Below are 19,201 nucleotides of genomic sequence, written 5' to 3'. Positions count from 1 at the left end.
ATGCTAAGGGTGTTTGTTGGCTGCCTTATAGCGAGATTTGTATTCGGAAAAGCAGGTGATCTTTACTGGAAGAGCAGGACCTTGTCTCATTAGTGTGTTTTCCTCCCCGCACGTGAAGTAAAGGAGTGAGAGGTGAGATGAGACCTGTCTTGCAGATGCCTGCTTTCAGAATGGCAGCTGAAGTGTGTTCCCCCCTCCCATCCCTTTTTGGATACAAACAGCCATCTCTGTTTCACGTAGGTGTGTGCGGAGGAGGGAAGAGGAGTCTGGCAGTGCTTTTACCTGCCTGAACCAGAGGGACAATGTTTGTGGGGGCACAAAGATGAACTGACCCCACTGAGGCTTTGCATCCCAGTGCTGTGACAGGTCCAGTGTGATTGACAGGTTGTCACCTTCGCAGGCTCAGGGAGGACAGCGGAGAAGTGTGATGGCATTCTCTGCCTTCCTGGAAACTCACGGTCTCAGAGAATGTTATTCTGATTTTATTTACACAAATCAATTAAAGAAGAGAAAAGAGAGGTTGTGTTTCAAGCCGTAGAAACTAAAGCCCTCTGCTGTTTTTATCATATTTCCCTCTCTCTCTCTCCCCTGAATTCACTCTCTCTGGATAGCAGAAATGAGAGGGAAGCTCCATTTAAATGCAGATTTCAAATGTTGGCCAAGAGCAATAAATAGCCCTCTGCTACACTGATCAGACAAACATTATCAAGTCTCTTTGTGAAGGAAAGTTTATGTTTTTAGATTTTCTTTTTCCTTGATGAGATCCTCTTTCCTCTCAGAGTAATAGCATATTGACGACTTTTTATTTTATTTTTAAGCAGCACTTCAGAGATTATAATGGAAACACAATCCCACCTGTTTCTCCCCTGGAGCTATACTTGACAGCCCTGTAATGAGGAAGTCTGCAAATTTCTAATCCTTTACTGTATTGACAGCCTGAAGGATTGACACCATATTCAGCAGAGGGAAAATATGTGCAAAATAAGGCAATCCTGCAACCATTTCTAATCAGCTGACCCTCAAATGAATCTGTAGCCTCATGGTTTTGGAGCCAGTGTGGGGTTAATGAAGACAGTGGCAGCTGCAGGTGGGTCTCTGCTGATAAGGATAGCACAGGTGGTTGGGGAGCAGCAGCAAGGGGAGGTGTGGAGGTCCGGGGTGATTCTTCCATGTCATCTCCTAAGGATGGTGTTTCCAAGCAGGACATTGGTGTTTGAAGAACGGTACATTTTTCTGGTATGCCTTTGATCTGAAGGGTTCCTGGTTTTGAGACTAAGGACTGATCAGCTCCAGTGGTAGGTGTTGGACCTTCTAGGTGTCTAAACCTGGTTGAACTGAGGTTACAATTGTTAATTTGGGAGCCTATTCATAATGGGAACATAGAGGATTTGAGGAGTGTGTTTACAGTATAAATCAGAAGAGGTTGTAGGTGTGATGTTAACCTGTCAGAGAAGACACCTGAGAAATAGCGCACACAGCTTTATATCTTTTTAACTTGGAGGGACAGGTTATGAACAGTGAAATATCATGTTCACTAAGCCAGTGCCTAGCTAAATCTGCATCTTCAAGAGGCGACTTGAGATGGCAATTGTGTTTCTGAGTATGGCTTTACATCTCAGTAGTATGAAAAGCACCTGAGAAAATGTAGCAATACTAAATAAAGTTAATGGGGAAAGGTCAGCTGAATGCTGTTTGTTGTAGTGGTATATAAACCTCCCTGTAACATCTGTTCCCTGTTATTGTTATAAAAATGCTACTTCATTAGATCTTGGTTGGATCATGAATTAAGTAGTGATATGTAGTAAAACTTGCAATCGCATTAGGCTTGTCAGAGTGCATATGCTGTGAATCTGGCTGGTGGCGGGTAGCACTCTGGGGAGCCACATGGCTTGGGGGAATGGGAGAACGGAGGCTTTCTGCTTTTTTAGCACTGGTTGAAACCCAGCTGAGGGTGGAAAGGATTAAATTTCAGTGTTGTCTGTAAACTGGCTGGTGCTCTTAATAGGATGAGTTGTTCTGTCTCAGCCCAGCTCCAGGAAGACAGCTGTCTCCACCGCTGAAAGCACCCAAGCTGACAGCACTGCCTGCCCCCCCATTCACTGCTTTGGTGAAAAGGAGTAGGACTGAATTGTTCGGAGTGAGAAATGAACATTCTTCCTCCTTCTAGAGAAGTTCCTCTTGGGCAAGAGGAGAAAAGGCAGAAGAGTTTGAGCATCTGCCTTTTGTACTGCTGTGGCTGTGCTCTGCTCGAGTGGAGCGAAGATGCTGCAGCCAGATGCCACCGCCGCTGGCTGTCCCTCTGCGTGGGGACAGCCTCGTGTGTGCGTGTGGTGGGGCCAGGGCGGATGGAGCTTAAGGAATCCACGTCTCTGGGGAGCTCCTTGTCCTGCTCCTGTCTGGCCAAGGCACTCGCAGATGGCCTATGTGCTGTATCTCGGCAGGGCAGGGCTTAGAGTGGATGTGTACTAACACACGTGCACACACGTGCATGCGTACACAGGTGTCTCGTCGGAGAGCACCAACTACTGCCTCCCTGTCCCCCATCGTGTCTGCCCGCCTCTGAGGGCTGGGACATCACTGAGGTGAGGATGACCTGTAGGAAACTTAATGAAATCTGTTTTTCTCAGAGGGCACCGTCACGTCATCTTGCATTTCTTTGGCTACCAGTAATACCTTTTTCCTGGTTCTTGCTGTTAACTCATTAACTTTGAGGGTTGCATTTGAATCTGCGTCTGACGGAAATTCACAGTCACTTGTTGCTTGCATCTTGAGCAACTTTAACCCAGCTATTTTCAATGCATATCCAAAGCGATAAACTCTTCTGGTTTGTAGCCTCTTGGGTTTGTGGGTTTTGTGTTAAGTGTAAGGAAAACCTGGGCATATTGAATAAAAAAAGAATTATTACTATATGTTTACCTATCAGGATTGGAACATCCTGTGGGAAAATATGTTTCCAGCCAGCTCTTCCTGAGAAAAGCTCAGCCTCTGCCAGTCCTTGCTGACTTCACTTGAAGTTGTTTGACTCTCAGTCCCTGTGAAATCCTAAGCAGCCCTGAATCGGGCATCACAGACCAAGGTGCTCCTGACTCCCTCTGAAATACTTTTCTCATAATTCTTAGAGAAGGCAGTCTAGATTGGAGACATTTATTATGATGGGGAAGATAGAAGTGATTTTTGAGGCCAACAAAGTTCAAAGACTTTACTGTAAGTTTCAGGATTAAAGATTTACTTGATGCATCTTCCCATATTTAATAGACAGGAATAGATGAAAGGGAATTTCTATAAAGATTTTCGTTCATGCTTAATGATGCCACTATTAGATGAGCTTTGGCACTGTGTCCCAAGACATGAAGTTTTAAAACCAACCTTTTTTAAACATTAAATGACCTTTTTCATCTGCTCGCTTTAATAAATAAAGATTAGTTCAGTCTCATTACCTAGTCTGTTCTGGGGGCTGGTTTAATATTGGGTAAAATTAACTAGTCTTCCAAAATGCAAGTGAACAAATTTTGCTGGTTTTCTATCACAAGCCCCACAGGGGGATAGGAAGCAGTAATGTAGTTTGATTAGTGGCTGGGCTGTAGGAGTGCGACCACCACCACCTCCATCCTGGGATTCAGACTGTCCAGCTGTGTTCCTTTCTTTTCCAAAACCTGCCACCTGCTGTGAGCACTTTCCCCTTTCTCATGTATTTGCTCCCATAGCTGCTGCAAAGTTCAAATTCATTCAGAGCTGAATAGGGAAGAGGGTTTGTTGGTGGGTTGGGGTTTTTTTTCCTCAGCTGTAGGGAAGTTTTCAAGATTTCCAAAAATAAGAATGGAAAGTCCCATCCTGAATAGAGACAAAAAACCTTTGTGCAAACGTTTGTGCCTAGGTGGCCTGAGGAAATTATTTGAAATGCTTTGGTTTTGACTCTTTTATTTTTAAAATGTATTTACTATACATTAGTGGAAGTGAATTTTTTTTTGAAAACTGATGATTGAAGAATATACTTGAAAATGTCCAATTTAGTGATTTTGAAGCTTTAAATTACAAAATAATGAATCTAAGAATGCTGACATACACTCCCCCCACCCCGATCTTTAATTGTGCTATGTCAGCACCTGGACCGTAAGCAGCATTTTGTGACGTTTATCAGATTCAGTACGTTGCTTTACCATTTCCTGGAAACAGGGCCATAGTGAAAAGTTTACACACATCAGACAGTTTTGTGTATGAGGACTTCCTTCTCTGTCTCCTTCTTCTTTCCTAGAGAAGTGGGGCGTTGAGCAAGCTGCTTGTCGGGGCACTTTATTCTCCCAGCTTCTCTGTAATTAAGAGCAGTCACCAGCCATACCGATGTCTTAAAAAACCTGTGATCCATGCTCCTGGCCTTAGAGGAAAGCACAACCTTTTTTCTTGCATAATGAGATTAAGATTAAGTACCCTAGCTTTGCAGATAATGATGGTGCTTGCGTGTTAGCGGAGCAGAGGAGATGGTGTCGCCTGAAGGACTGGGAATGTTCGCCAAGACATCTGTGCATATCGTACAGGAAGTATTGCTGTGTGTTTCTTTATCAGTACTTAGTTCAGTTTAGCTCCTATAAAACTGGCAAAAAGTAGGAAGAGAAGGAGTTCTTGAGTGGGTATCATCGGGATACAAAGTAAATCAGGCTAGTGTGGGCTACCTTTGTTTCACCAGTGGATTTGGTCTCTAGTTACCTTCCACAGCTGGGGTTAGGGCGGGACTGGAAAGAAGAGGTGCTCTGCAATTTTGTCATGAGAGTAGAGATCCTGCTGGGATGAGCATAGCAAGGCTGAGAAATGAGCCCCGAAATGCGATGCAAGTTTGTTGTTGAAATTGGGCTATGCTTTGAGTTTTGGTGTTGGTTCAAAGCAAGACTTGGGGGCAGGAAAGCCAAAGCAAAAGAAGCCTGAACCGAAGACAGGTTTCTTCATTGGGCTGGGCTGTGTCGGAGGCTCCATATGTTGGTGGCAATGAAGGGTGATCAGTGCCCATGAACGGGGGGAGCAATGAGGACCTTCAAGGCACAAACTAGCCCTCTGAGGAACATGTTCTTAGTCCCACCTACAGCACAACATCACCACGCTTCTCTAACAATGGTCCCAGTTAGCTATGTCTTCAAAATATATGTATCCTTGCACTCTGCTTCCAGTGTTTGCTCTTAGGGGGGCAGGATACCTCCCATTTATAGCTGACGTGCTTTACTTCAGCTGCCAGCTGATTTACGTGTTTCACTCTGGTTTTCCCTATCTAAAAAAAAACAAACCCCAAACCCCAAATCTGCAGCCACACAATGACATGTTTCAAAGTTTCAACAAGGCACCTAGCTGCTGTAGTTCCCCATTTCCCTGACACAAAAACCAGCAGAGCCCCACTAATCCCTGCTTTGCGAACCTACGCGGTGCGGGGCCTGATTTGGTGCTGAGCTGCGACTCTGTCTACACCCGAGCAGTTCTGAATGGCATTGCTCCCTTTGGAGCGATTTTTGGGAAGGGAAGATAAGCATTGGTGCCTTTCTAATATACACAATAAAAACCAATGCTGCTCTTCCCCAGGTACAACTGAATAGCTGCTTTCTGGGAGGAGACCTCCTATTAGCAAGGATAACCCCACTGAGGTGCAGAAGTTGTGCCAGCTCATAATGAAACGCTGTGATTAATGCTGGACTCCAATTTCTTTTTGCCTTCCATCAAAAAAATAAAAATAATACCCCACACTATCTCCCTCTGCCTAACACAGATTTGAGTGGGCAGGCCCAGGAGCTGAGTTCAAGAGTCAAGTGCTTTCTGTTTGAAAAATATTTGTCCCTTCCCACCCACGGCTGCCCACATGCTTCCTGAAATATTCCAGCTATCAGCACCATACCAATGCTTTCTCAAACGAGCGAACTGAGGCTATCTGGGGACGTTCTTCCTTTGTTGGGATGTGAGGCAGTGCCGGGATCCTGGCTGCTTGGGGCTGCACAGCTGGACGCCCCTCTCTAGGAGCGCCCAGGGCGAGCGGGCAGACGCCTGTGCTGCAGTGGGTGCTGGGCACCGCCAGGACCCCAGCAGCGTAGGTGGCCGTGTCGTGCTACAGCGCGCCAGCAGGTAACGCAGCCGCTGCTGCAGAGATTTCGCTGCCCACATGTCTGGCAAGACCCGGGAGGTGGGCGAAGCGGCGGGAAAGGCCGTGCGTGGGAGGGAGGACGCGCTAACAATAGCGGCGGCAGGAGCAGTAGTGCCAACACGGCAGCCGCTTCCGTGGCAGCGGAGATCCCAAAGGAGTGCTGGGAATGGGGGAGACGGGGAGGTGCGCGGACCCGAGACGGGTCCCTGCCAAGCCTAACCGCTGCCAACGCCTTTGCTCCCGCAGCTGCCGTTCTGGATGACCCCATGGAGTGCAGCAGAGGGGAGAGGCTCTCCATCACCCTGGCCAAGAACCGCATCAACCGTGCGCCCGAGCGGGCGGGGAAAGCCAAAGTGGAGGTGGACATTTTTGAGCTGCTGCGAGACAGCGAGTACGAGACGGCAGAAACCAGTAAGTAACCTTCCACGTAGCTGGTCCTTCCCCAGTTCTTCTCTCTGCCGGCTCGCAGGAGGTGTCTGGCGTGTCGCACTTGTTGCAGAGGATAATTGTGTGATAGTCAAGGCGGGTACCCAGGGTAAAAAGCACCTCTCTGCTCCTCTATCAGCACTTGAAAGATCAACATGTGCTAGCATGAAAGTGGGTCTCTGCCTGAGCGCAGTCGGGTTTGGTGCAGGGGTTCGGTACGGTCTGGGTGCGGGTGCAGCACCCCCTCGGGAGGTGAGTGGGACCTTTAGCAGCACTCGCGCTGCGTTCAGTGCCAGCCATGCATTTGGAAGGGCAGGCCCTGCCTGGGTGCATCCACTGCAGGGGCACAATGGCACATAAGGGGATGTCTAGGCTCAGAGGGCGAGCGCTGAGACCAGTTTTTGTTTGAGTGTTTAGCGTGGTATTGTGAGGTGGGCCCTGGCATGGACTAAGAGGATCTGGGTCCCCAGTAAGCTTTGCCACCATTCAGCTCAGCAGCTTGGGACAAATTATTTTCTTTAATCTGTGTGTCAATAAACAGAGGTAATGATACAGGAGGTGATATTCCTTTGTAAAGTACTTAATGGTGTGCAAATTAGAGGCTCTGGGCAAGTTCAGTGCAATTAAGTTATTTTTAAAACTCCATGGAACGCTGTGTGTCAGCAAACATGATAGCTCTTCCAGTGCTTTAGATTGGCAGTGGATTTGTTTACACAAAGTGAAGTTTTCAAGTGATGTTTAAAATCATGTGGATTAAAAAGAGCTAATTTTGAAGGAGCGGTATACTTCCCGCGTTGCTTTAAAGTCCTTTAATGCAAACAGGTCTCTACTATAATTGTTATTCTAGATGCCCAACTTGTCAACTCCACACTGATGAATAAAAAAGATATCGATGGTCACTGTCCCACAGACCTCTCAGGAGCCTTAGTGAAAGAAACCAAAAAGATCTATAATAACTTCTTCCTGTAAGAGGGAAAATCCTTTGGAATAGGGGAGCTTGGCTTTAGAATAATTTTTAAGACGACCTTTAGAGTTCAAGGGAGGACTATAATTTTTTATTACAAGTTGGCTTGAAAAAACTGGAGAAATCATTTTAAATAATAGGGATGTTAGACTCATTTCCCAATGGTTCTCTGTTCCAAGCCTGTGTAATCTGCAGGGTATCCCCAAAAGGTGTGGTAGTGTGTTGTGGTCTAGAGCAGGCTGTTTTTTCCCACAGCTTTGGTGTTTGTTCTGCACAGACTGAGCATCCCTGTGCCTGGGAGGCCCTGTGGAGCCACACACCCCGCGCTGCTCAGGAGCAGGTCTCCGGATAACTGGCAGAACGGGCTCAATAGGCCTGTGAGATCAGCAGATTGCTCCTTCATTTCCTGAATTAGCGTTTGCATTATTTATAGAAGCGTTCAGTTAATAAAGTGCATTTCAGCAAGTACCTGTATGTCTGTTTATAGAGCCTGTCACCCATGAGGCAGTCTAGATTAAGATCATCACATGCAGCGTCACAGGGACTATTTGAAATAGCAGTTCTCCACCTTTTCAGATGTCTCATCTCTTTTAACTTTTTCTTGGTCTTTCCCATCTGTTCAGGATTGTGCACATCCTGCTTTACCCTCGTTTGGCACAGCAATAGGGCAAATCCAGTCTCACTGGCCAGGCCATGCAGAAGGGACGGGGACTGCCTGGGTTTCCAACTGCATTCCCAGTTTGCCCCGAAAGTATCCCAAATCTCCCAGTGAGCCTCCTAGGAAATGAAAAAAATTGCTTACTTGCCTGAGCCTTCTGTGTCTTTGAAAGAACCAGTAGCATTTTTAGTTCCATTCTTTTTCCATTCTCGTAAATCTTCTGCATGTAGCAGTGTTTCTGTTATTTAACTTTGCTTGGGAAACAGGCTCGATTGTCAAGTGACCCCAGAGCTGCAGTAAAGATGGTGAGCGGGATTTCTTCCTTGCTTGCACCCCTGTAACACTGCTCAGAAATTATTCTGTTGGAATGTTTTTCAAGCAGAAGAATACTAATTTGCTGAGAATGAAGTATTATGCAAGAAATTGTTGATTTCAGCAAATGTGGTGTTTGGGGAGAATATGGAAATGGGATAAGTGAGGAAGACGCAATCTTCCATTTCAGATTTTCACCTCGGGGTGTTTTTCTTTGTTTTCTTTACTTTGACTTATAGAATGTAAAAAGAAATCGGAGCAAACTGATTTGATTTTGGTGAAGTGAGTATTCACATAATTTTGCAATATGTTATTTGCCTTTTTTAAAGAGTGAAAAATGTCTTGAAGCATTTCTTACAAAAGGAAAAATCTGGATTCTGCATGGCTCTGCTATTAATGTCACTGCAGTTATTCTCGATTTATACTGGTGGCAGAGGAGAATCAGATCCTTTAACTTAAATTTCAAGGCTTTCATGGCTTTCAGATGCCTGACTTCTCAGCTTTAATACAGCACTGATATTTGTTATCACACGTAATATTAATAAAAGCAGTTTAGATGTTTTAACCTATGACTGCAAAGCTGTTATACATCTGTTTAATACTGTTCTCAAATTTCACGCCCTTTGAATCACCCTTAAATATCACAGCTAGCATGCTTAGCCGACTGATCTAGGAATGCTGTGATTACACCCCATCAGTGATATTCTGTGTACAGTTAGTGCTTCAAGAAAAGAAAGACTTTTTGAGAGTTAGTTTTTTATTTTAGAGTTGAGCTGTCTGTCTTTGTTTTTTCCTCCTGACTGACTCAGGCATCTTACTGTTAGGGGGCCACAAAATCACAATTGCTATAGCAGGTAAAATATGAGTCAGTCTTAATCACATTCATGCATGGTTTGCAGTTTCAGCTTTATACATGAATGAAGACAAACACTGGCTGTTCCCGTATGCAACATCTGTAAAGTCCTGTGTTTTGAAATGAGTTTGCATGAGTGAAAGGTTATGGATAGAGCTTTTTTTGCTGTTGTAAGTAAAGCCTGTTGTCTCTTTGTGATTGATGTTTCAACTCCTTTTATGGAGACCCAAAATGACTTGTTTAATCATGTCTTTTTCTAAAACACCTTATTCCTTTTGATGTCCAGGGAGGGACAGATTTTGTACTTGTCACCCTGTCCCCTGTCATCTTGTCAGTCTTTTAAGCATCTTTTTGTTGTTAATCCAAACATCTCAGGGCAGTCAGAGTGAGCGAGCTACTGAAGGATTTTTAATTTTTATTTATTCACACCAAGATTTCAAAGTGCTTGATACATCCATTCAGTGATGTTGACTCAAATGTGCTATTAACTGTCCCACCATTTTTGTGATCCTGTTGGATTTCATGTTTAAGCCTGTTCTGGTTGTGTGTTCCTGTTAGGAAGCATAAAGGATGCTGCAGGGAGCAGTCTTGTAGCCATGGTGCAGGATGCACTCTATAACGCCATCTGTTTAAGTACTTGGTGTTTTCTGTATGAGAATCCCATTCTGACCAGTCCCTGTCATTCAAGATCCTCTGACATGTTTTGCAATCATGGAAATGTTGAGGTAATTGCATACCTTCCTTGCTCATTTATTTTCAATTAGAGGCAGGAATCTTCTTTGCATGCTGTTGGAAACCCTTGTATCAGGTATCTGTATGCACTGAAAGAGATGCTGTGTTCTGCACCAAGAGTGGATGCTCTCACCGGAGTGCTTTCAGCCATGCTCTGAACAGGGAGAGTTGATGGAGATGCTTGCCAAGTGCCCTGAGATCCCAGGAGGTGAGAGGCACTGTCTGACCATGACTAAGTGGATGTACATACATATATAATGCAAGAGCTACTCATTTGTTGTGCTTTTTTATGTTCCAAAATAAGCACATATTTCCATCTTCCTTTAAAACATATCTTGCTGTTTCCTGAGGGTCTAGACCTGTACTTAATTCCCAAATATACTATTGAACACAGCCCTTTCTTGCTTAAGTGGTAGGACAGACCTGCTAGTATGAAAGGAGGGTCACTGTTTTGCATTGCACAGTGAACACACGCCTGAGGTTGTGTGAGGGCCACCTCCTAGCTCTGGACTGTAACCTAACCTGTGCTGGGAGGGAGACAAGAGACTCTGACCCCACTCCAGCTTCTGGGCAAAGCCCATAACTGTGCAGATGGAGGTACCACAATGGGACACCTGAGCTGCACAAGCAGCGAAGGCAGGGAGGTCCACGTAGAAGTAGAAGGGCAGCAATCATCAGTTCGCACCTCCAAGAAGCTGCCCCCAAGTGATGGCAGGAAGGATCCTGTCCTGCCTAAACCAGTGCAGGTCCCAGCAGAGCAGGGTGTACCCTAGGATGTTTCCTTTTCAAGGACATATGTGTTTTAAGAGTGTTGTTAAGAAATCTGTTTGCTAAGCCTGTTTCTTGTTTTTCTGTCCTACTGTCCTCAAGGATGTTAACTTAGAACAGCTGAGTGCAGGCAGTCCATAAAAATGGCTGGAATAGGAGGTCTGGGACATCTCAGGCCATCAAGTCAAGGATGATCAGTAGTACCCAGGTCCCACCTCCTGATAAAGAGGTTTTTAACATGTTGTCACTTCAATGTCCCGTATTTCTTGAGGTACTGAATTCTAAAAAACATAAAAATTGGCCATGATCTTGGGCAGAGGTAACTGGGTTTGCACCAATCAAAAATGTGTGCTGCACAGTATATAGCTTACATGGCGCCCGTGTGTTGAAGTATGAAGAGACTTGAGTGGCAGGGGCTACGCCAGTATCTGTGGTTATAGTCTGTGCAGTTATCGGGGCTGAATTTTTGGTACAGAGCTGACATTTCTACGTCCCTGCTAGTGCTTGTCTGAATCCACAGTGCCCACGGTGGTAGCAGGGTTGAGCCTTTTTTCTCTCTGTAGAGACTAACAGCATCGGGTAATGTTCTGCAATAGGAAATGTGTTTGGATTACAAGAGAAGCAGCTTTCCAAATGTGGTCAAAACCTTTGCCTCAGGCACCTCGGCTTTGTTTCCATTCATTTTCCTTTAATTTTACTGGATGTTTCACCCTTGGAGTGATAAGCCAGGTCTTTTTCATCTGATAATTGTTGCAACTCTGTTGCTATGACTACTTAACCCACTTTTTGTTCTCCATACCAGAGATATGAAGAAAAGTGTTCACCAAACTTTTCCCTGTGTGCACAACAAAATTCCCCCTCAGGGTTTTTGCCCTAATGACCTGTGGATAAAGAGGACTTGGAGCAGCTCTTTCTTCCTAGGTGCTGAATTGCAGAGCACCCAAAGGGTCTGCTGCAGCTGAGAGGGACTGACGAGTGCCGCTGAGATAGCATGGGGGGTTTTCAAATTGCTGGTGCTCTTATTTAAAAGGATCTTCTGAAGACATGTAAGTGCCTCTAAATTTTTAAGCACAGAGGAAAAGCAAGTACTGGATTCCTTTGAAGATGCCGCAGAAAAATATCAATTGTTCTGTAGCAGATCAAGGTGGTAGAGGGTGAGAGAGCATGGAAGGAAGGAAAGCCCAAGAGAAGATGTTTGTATATCATCGTCACTTTCTGTAAGAAGTCAGAGCAATCAGTATGTGTAGGGAGCTAGTAGAATATGGAGTTTTTCCTTCAAGTAGCACTTGGAGAGAAGTAAAACCAATTCCCCAAAGTGACTACCTAAGTCCTCAGCTTTTGTCCTCATATTCCACTCATGAGGCTATGGAGACTTATGAAGTCTAAGGCTAGAGATGACCACCTTGATGATCTGATCTTCTGCAGAAAATGGACTGTAGATGTTCATTTGCTGAACGCTACACTCGGCCCCATAGCTCACTGTTCTAAAAAAAACCCCAAGCGCAGTATAGGCTCTTGTTTTACATCCAGCCTTGATTTAAAGACTTGAAGTTGATAGAAAAACTGCTCTGATCTGTAGTACGATGGTTTTGATGATGAATTCCCTTCACTACAAAAAATATGTTCTGGTTTGAATTTTTCTAGCTCCTGTTTCCAGCCGCTGAATCTAGATAACTTTTTACAACCATCACAAAAGCTTGTCTGACATGTAGGCCAGGGACCTGCAGTGAGGATGGTGCTCTGAAACAGACCAGCCATTTGATACTGTAGAGGCACTATCTTTAAAATCTCTGCTTTGTGATATGGTGGTTTAGTTTTTACATATGAAAATGTTGTGAGCTTGCTCTTGCCAGAACTGATAAGTCCTTGCGGTGTCTCCTTTCTCCCCTGTGGTATCCTCTGTCTTCAGAAAGCAGTCACTTGATGCCAGTTGAGCAAATGTGGCTTTGTCTGTCCGGGGAGAAAGGAGCCGAGTGCGTGGTGATGCTGAGGCAGGTTTGGTATTTCAGAATAAGCCGTGGCCAGCACATGTTCAGACAAGCCTTTTGGAGTCCAGGGATTCAGGCACGAGGGGCTCTTGCCTTCTGTTCGCGAGGCTTTGCCTGCGCAAGCTGCTCTGGAGGAGCGTTTCTGAGCGACATGGTTGTTTGGGATGGCAGCGGGGAGGTGGCACCAGCTGGGGTAGTCCTCAGAGTGCCATTCGGCTAAATTTGTGCTGTGAATTAAAAGGACAAAAGGTTGCAGTTTAACCCGGGAAGCTTGAGGGAAGAGGTTTAACTTCTTCATTTTGTCAGGGTCTTTTTATTGTTCTGCTAACCTTGGTGGCGTGGAGCCAGAAGATTAACTACTGCCAGAAAAAAACCCCCAAAACAAAACAAATGAAAAACAGTGATACGATCCTTATTATTACCACTGAGCTCTGCAGAGGGTGATGGAAGAAATTCATACAAGTTTGCTACTAGATGATGCTTTGAAGCTAGGTCACTGCTGTATTTAGTATCTTCCATAAACTTTAGTTAATGTTTTATCTTGGAGAATAGCAGATGGGGCCGAAAAGGGATGTTATGAGAGAGAGACCCCAGTTCTGAGTCGGGGATGGGGATACCGGGGATCTGGGAAGGGTTCAGGTGGGATTTAGAAAGGCTGGGCAAAGACAGAGAGGAGGGTGTCACAAGCAGGCTGACAGCGCTTCAGAGGGAATGGAGGGATTTTGGGGGACATAAATGGCAGGGAGTATGTTGTGTGAAGAAGATGATACTGTGTCCTTAGTAAGGTGCAATAGGTACTGTAAGTGTGATTGCCTGCTGGAAACTGAGGATGAAGTCTAATGCATGTTTCCTTTCTCTGGTGCCCACAGTGTGCCAGATTCTCCCAAAAGGAGTGGTAGGCGTCCTGGGACCTTCTTCAAGCCCAGCCTCAAGCTCTATTATCAGCAATATCTGTGGGGAGAAAGAGGTAAGTGGAAAAGTTCTGTGTTGGAATAAGTCTGTGCTCTTGCGCTGACTGACTTGGCTCCAGTGCCCTCACGCCCAGTGGCTGCCCAGGGCTGGGAGGGTAAAGCAGAAGCCCGGGCTCCTTCCTCCCAGTGGTTCATAGCAGGCCTGGGGCAAGAGCGGAGTCACCCACTGTGGGTAAGGGGCACGGCAGAAATCCTGACCCGTTCTCCAGCCCCGCCTTCTGCATGTTGTCCTTCAAACTGAAGATGCTCTCAGTGGGCTCTGATCGCAGCAGTGCTTCCCACTGGCTGCTGCCTGGTGCCCGGACTCCCTGGGAACACAGTGTTTTGCTGGTGATTTAGTAAGTACGGATTAGGTTTTTAATTTACCACTATACTGAGCAGCAATGCCTTCTGTACAGATCCCATGCAGAAGGGCTTTCTGCAGCCATGAAGGGTTTCATTTGAGACTCTCGTGTCTATGCCAAGTCCCAGCCACAGCCACACAGCTTGCTGCAGCTTCCAGCTCTGCCTTACGCTGCCTTCTCCCTTGCCTGGGTCTGCCTCTTGCACTTCGTGTTCAAGTCTGGTGCTCTGTTTCTCAGTCGTCATTTCTGTGTATGCACACCTCTCCTTTCCACCCGTGCTCCCCAAACCTTCTCCAGCTGATATCCACATGCCTCATCATCCCCAGTGTATGCTGTCCTCGTGTCCCAGCGGCAAGGCAGAGCAGGGATGTTACTTCCATTAGACAGGGGCAGTGAGGTACCTGCTTATGGTACTCCAGGACATCCTTGGCAAAGGTGACTTACTGTAGTCATCTGCTATATCGTCCTTCCCATGATCTGCTGTGGCTTCTAATGATCAGAGTTGACAGCTTGGTTTATCACCCCTTCTCCTAATGCACATATTCTTGCAGCTTCTTCCTTTTCCATTTTCTCTCTCTTTTCTGCCTCCCCTGTCCTTGTTTTTGTCTGTGTGACCTTTTAGTTCATCTTCCCTCACACGCAACGCCGATGAGAACCACATCCTTACTGACTGAGGGGTGCAAAACCCAAAGCTTGCCCTGGCGGACGCACATCCCAGCCAAAGTTCCTGGGTGTGACGTGACTTTGTGCACATGCTAGGAAAGCTGCACCCCTTTCTGTTTGCTGCTGTTCCATCAATGCAAACCCTTTTTAACTGTGTCCAGGCTATGTGCCTGATTTAATATTTTATAAGCCATGAACAATTTTACACTGATCTGGCTCTGCTCGCGGGAAAAGAAATTGAGTTCTCTTCTCATAGTTCATCCCTTTAAAGCCAGATAACATCTCTCAGCCATTTAGCAGTCTCTCTCTGGAGCCCAGCCTCCAAGGAGGGAGTGTCTGGAACTGAGCACTGTAAATAACTTGCATTCACAAATGACTGCTGCTCTTTGTTCCCTGAGAATCAGAAGTGTTGAAGAGATGGAAGAGATCTTTTAGACCTAGTGCTTTGGGCTGCAGCAGGATGGGTCTCTTGAGAGTATTTTGTAGTGCTTTCTCCAGCTAAATGTCCCAGACGTGCTCCATCCCAGGCAAAGGCAACTCTGCAGTAACAGATTGCAAGTATTCTTCCCCTGAAATTCATATTGTCTGAGTCTCTGATCTAAGTCTCTTCATTTTTTTGGGGAAATGAAAGGTGAGTGCTAGTGCACTTCTAAGGTATCTGATTCTCAAGCTTGATCTCGGCTGCCCTCCTAGTGGTGTAAACCTGCAGTAACTCCCTCTGATTTATATCACACTAGCATCAGTTGGTGCTGCTGTGTCGAAGGTAATACAGCAGCCCAGCCAGAGCTGTTGTACTTGCAGCCATCCATCAGGTAAAGGAAAGGGTGTCCCCATTTTACCACCGAGGCACCAGATGGCGAAGTGACTGGCTTGATGTTCACCAGGAGCCTGTGATAAAACAGGGGGATGAATCTGTGTCTCCTGTGTTACCCCTCCAGTGCCCTTGGCCCAAAGATTTCCCTCCCTCCCCTCCAGAAAGGGGTATTGCACTGGGGCATAGCTCTTGGAAAGGGGAGCAGGGCTCCAGGACTGAAGGTGAGATCTGAACCAGGGCTGTGATCAGCTCTGGGCACTTGCAGGAGCTGCCGTGGTGGTGGCTGCCTTCACCTCTGTCTGCGTCTCTCTCTTCTCTAGTAGCAGTTGTTGCTGCAAGTCTCAGACTCCATCAGGCTCCCAAGAGTGATGAGCATGCTTGTACTGGTGCTGCCCTGTCTGCTCTGGTTAAAGGAATTTGCCTTTTGCTTACAGTCAGCTTCTCTCCCTGTTAACAGGGCCCAGGATGAGGGCTGCAGAGTGAAATCAAGGCAGATAGCAGCTTATTACACTTTAACTTTCCTATTGCTAACCAAACACCTTATGCTGTCGATAAAGCAGCCATCACAAGCTACTAATGGCTTTTCCCAAGAGGAGGGAGATGGGAGGCGTGGGATGGTAGCTTCCGGAAGGACTAATAATGGAGGAAAAGAGGACTTGACACTCCTTTAATGAAGCCAAAGCAGATGTTTCCCTTTCTCTGTCTTCTATCTCTTCCAAATAATTCACTCGGCAAAAGGAAAGCAATATTCCTACTCCTTATTTGGCTGAACCCCCGGTGTCTGAGCTTGATCTGTCTGCCCACCCATTCCCTCTACATGAAACTGTGAGGTGTGCAGCAGAGCTGCCTCAGAGCGAGCCCTTGGGCTGTCTCCCCGTGCGGCTTCCCTGCTCCTCCTTCCCCGAATTCCCTGGGAAACGGCGTCCCACTCCCACCTCCTGCTCCACTGTATTAATGACAAGTGCAGCATTATTAGGACCGTGGTTACAGTCCCATTGGATCTTGCCCACCGTACGGCCACCTGTTACCTCTCTGCTGATCAAAAAAGCCCAAAGCTTCTGGCTGCTGCATCTGTTCCTCTCTCTCCCGAGCCTTGCCAGCACAGGGTCATCTTGTTCATCCCTTCATCTCTCCTAATTACCTGACGACACATCAGTACTGCAGGCAGAGGTGCATTTGCAACACTTCATCTGTCTAGCACACAGCAAAGTCGGGGTCTCCAGCATGGGCTGTGTAACTCCCTGCCTGTCTGCAAAGCATCCTCCGTATTTACCCAGGCAGCAAGCCCAAAATGAAGTGTGGGCCCAGCTACAATTAGTGCCCAAGCTAATTAAGTTGAACTCATCTGGAATGGTTTCCTGTGCTGTAATGACAGCCCCTGTTGCCTTTCTCTGAGTGGCTCAGCAAGACTTTTCCTGATCCACTCCTTCCCGTGGCTTCTTGTTGCTGTGATAATTATTTTCCTCTGCTATTGCACAAATCCCACCCTCCTCTCTTCACTCCAGTGATGCTTCTGCAGTTTTATTGGGATATTTCACTTTCTGCCTGCTGTGCATTTCACACCAAAGGTCCTTTATGGTAGATTTACTTGTTTTTATTTCTTTTTCCTCTTTAATTATGTTTTCTTGCCCCTCCTCCCCACTTAGGTTCCTCACTTCAAAGTGGCACCAGAGGAGTTCCTGAAGCTGCAGCTCCAACGGTTCACCACCCTCAACCTCCATCCCAGCAACACCGATATCAGCGTGGCTGTGGCAGGAATCCTGAACTTCTTTAACTGCACCACTGCCTGCCTCATCTGTGCCAAAGCTGAATGTAAGTCATTGCCAGGCTGGGTTCAGCTGGCCCTCTGCTCCCAGTGCCTTCTGTTCTGTCTCCTTCTGCATGTTTGGTGCCTCTTGGAGAAGGTCCCACAGGCAGCGTGTGAGAGCTGGCTCGCTGTTGCATCCCAGGGTGTTCACCTCTCCTGCTTGTGGTGACAGGGTCTCTTCTGTGGGCAGCAGGCAGGCACTCGGTCGGAGCAGCCCGAAACAGTGGAGACCTGCGGGGCAGATTTTCCACCCTGTTGCCCCATGGAGGTGTTTGTGGTGTTTGTGAGAGGAGGAAAGGGGATGGAGAGAGATTCGCCTGCCTTCTGTTTGACAATCTGAAGAGTGTTTTGCTTGCACAGATGGGTTTTTGAAATGAAAAAAAATGCTTAGGCTTGTTTCTGGAGATTATTTTAGGCAAGTAAAGCTTTTTGAAATATGTCTTTCCCAAACCCACGTGCAGTTTGTGGCCTAAAAGCAGGACTTGATTAATAGTCAATACACTGCACACCCTCTCGGGCTCTGCAGCCATACATCTGCTGGTAATTGTGCATCTGGATGCTGGAGCATTCACCTCAGCAAGACCATATTCATCTCTGCATAAGTCTCCTAACATGGCAGGAGCAGGCTCTGCATCGCAGTGGTTAGAGAGAGTAAAGTGTGTTCGGTGCTTTTTAAGGTCAGTGTGTAGGTAGGTAGCTGGTGTGTAGTAGCCACACCAATTTTGCTTTTATTGTCCTGTAGCCAGATCCATTAGCACTAAAGTTTACCATACAAACAAGCCTAGAAAAGGGGTTTTGAAAAGGCACATGGATCCAGGGAGAGCTCTGGGGATACTGGCAAGAGCTTAGCAGTCTCTGACTGTGGGGCCAGGTACAAAGGAAAGGCAGCATCCTTTCCAGCTAGCCCTGGGCAAACTTCACACCACCAGCTGTGCATGTAATGCAGTGTTGTGGCAAACTCCTGCACAGGGACAGAAGGAATAAGAGCGTCTTTGTCTTTTGCTTTATGTACCCTGAGGAGACCAGATCCTCAGCTGATGTCAGTCAGTAAATTGCCTTCAGTAACCATGCTCAGATTTACCCCAGCAGAGGACCTGACCCAAAATTATGCAATTAAAATCATGCAAATGGGCTCCTACATTACTTCTAGTGCTGGAATTTTTCATTGTCTAACCTTAACCTTAAGCAAAAAGGAAAAAAAAAAAGGAAAAAACGATAATTAGGTTTTCTCACCTGTCGTGCAGCATGCTCACAGCTCTGTCCTCGCACTGCTGCCAGGCATGGAGCACACATATACACATCAGCACACTGCCATACACCTCTGCCCTTCTCCCCAGTTACATGCCAAAACATGCAGGTGCCTCCCATTGAATGCAGCCTGGTATGAATATGAGTCTTCATTTAACTGGAATAAAGCCTTGGGAACCAAATAGCTCGCATTAAAATAACACCCTTTTAATTGAATCAATCCAGTTTATTTTACTCTGGTATTCCTCGATAACTCAATATTTAGCATGTGCTGTGCAACCCAAGTCCTTCCCTGACCCAGGGAAGCAGTGGGACGGGTGCCTTTCATGAATCCTGCTCTTTATGCTCAGTAAGGACCTTATCTGAGCTAGGCTTGAAGCACAACATGCTCTGACTATAACGGAGTACAGAAAAGGCGTAATCCAGCTTCATGTAGGAGCACAAGCCCTTATTTTCCCTTAGGACAAGCAGTGCTCCTAAGCACAGTCCTTAGACAACTAACTTGAGGCACTTTGGGCTTTCAGAAGGTTCCCTGGTGGCA

General features: G+C 46.4%; 1 protein-coding gene across 3 annotated transcripts in view; it reads left to right on the top strand.

Annotated features, from left to right (window-relative positions):
- GRIK4 (glutamate ionotropic receptor kainate type subunit 4) overlaps positions 1-19,201 on the top strand; it is a 223,750-nt gene that overhangs the window by 135,489 nt on the left and 69,060 nt on the right. For all 3 annotated transcript variants that reach the window (XM_052786486.1, XM_052786484.1, XM_052786485.1), the window contains exons 3-5: positions 6,359-6,523; positions 13,683-13,780; positions 17,252-17,417. In XM_052786486.1, coding sequence (XP_052642446.1) covers positions 6,359-6,523; positions 13,683-13,780; positions 17,252-17,417 — 429 coding nt within the window. The remainder of the gene's footprint in view (positions 1-6,358; positions 6,524-13,682; positions 13,781-17,251; positions 17,418-19,201) is intronic.

The sequence above is a fragment of the Harpia harpyja genome, chromosome 4, assembly GCF_026419915.1.
Source record: "Harpia harpyja isolate bHarHar1 chromosome 4, bHarHar1 primary haplotype, whole genome shotgun sequence".
NCBI lineage: Eukaryota > Metazoa > Chordata > Aves > Accipitriformes > Accipitridae > Harpia > Harpia harpyja.
This window is presented reverse-complemented; position numbering and strand designations above follow the sequence as displayed.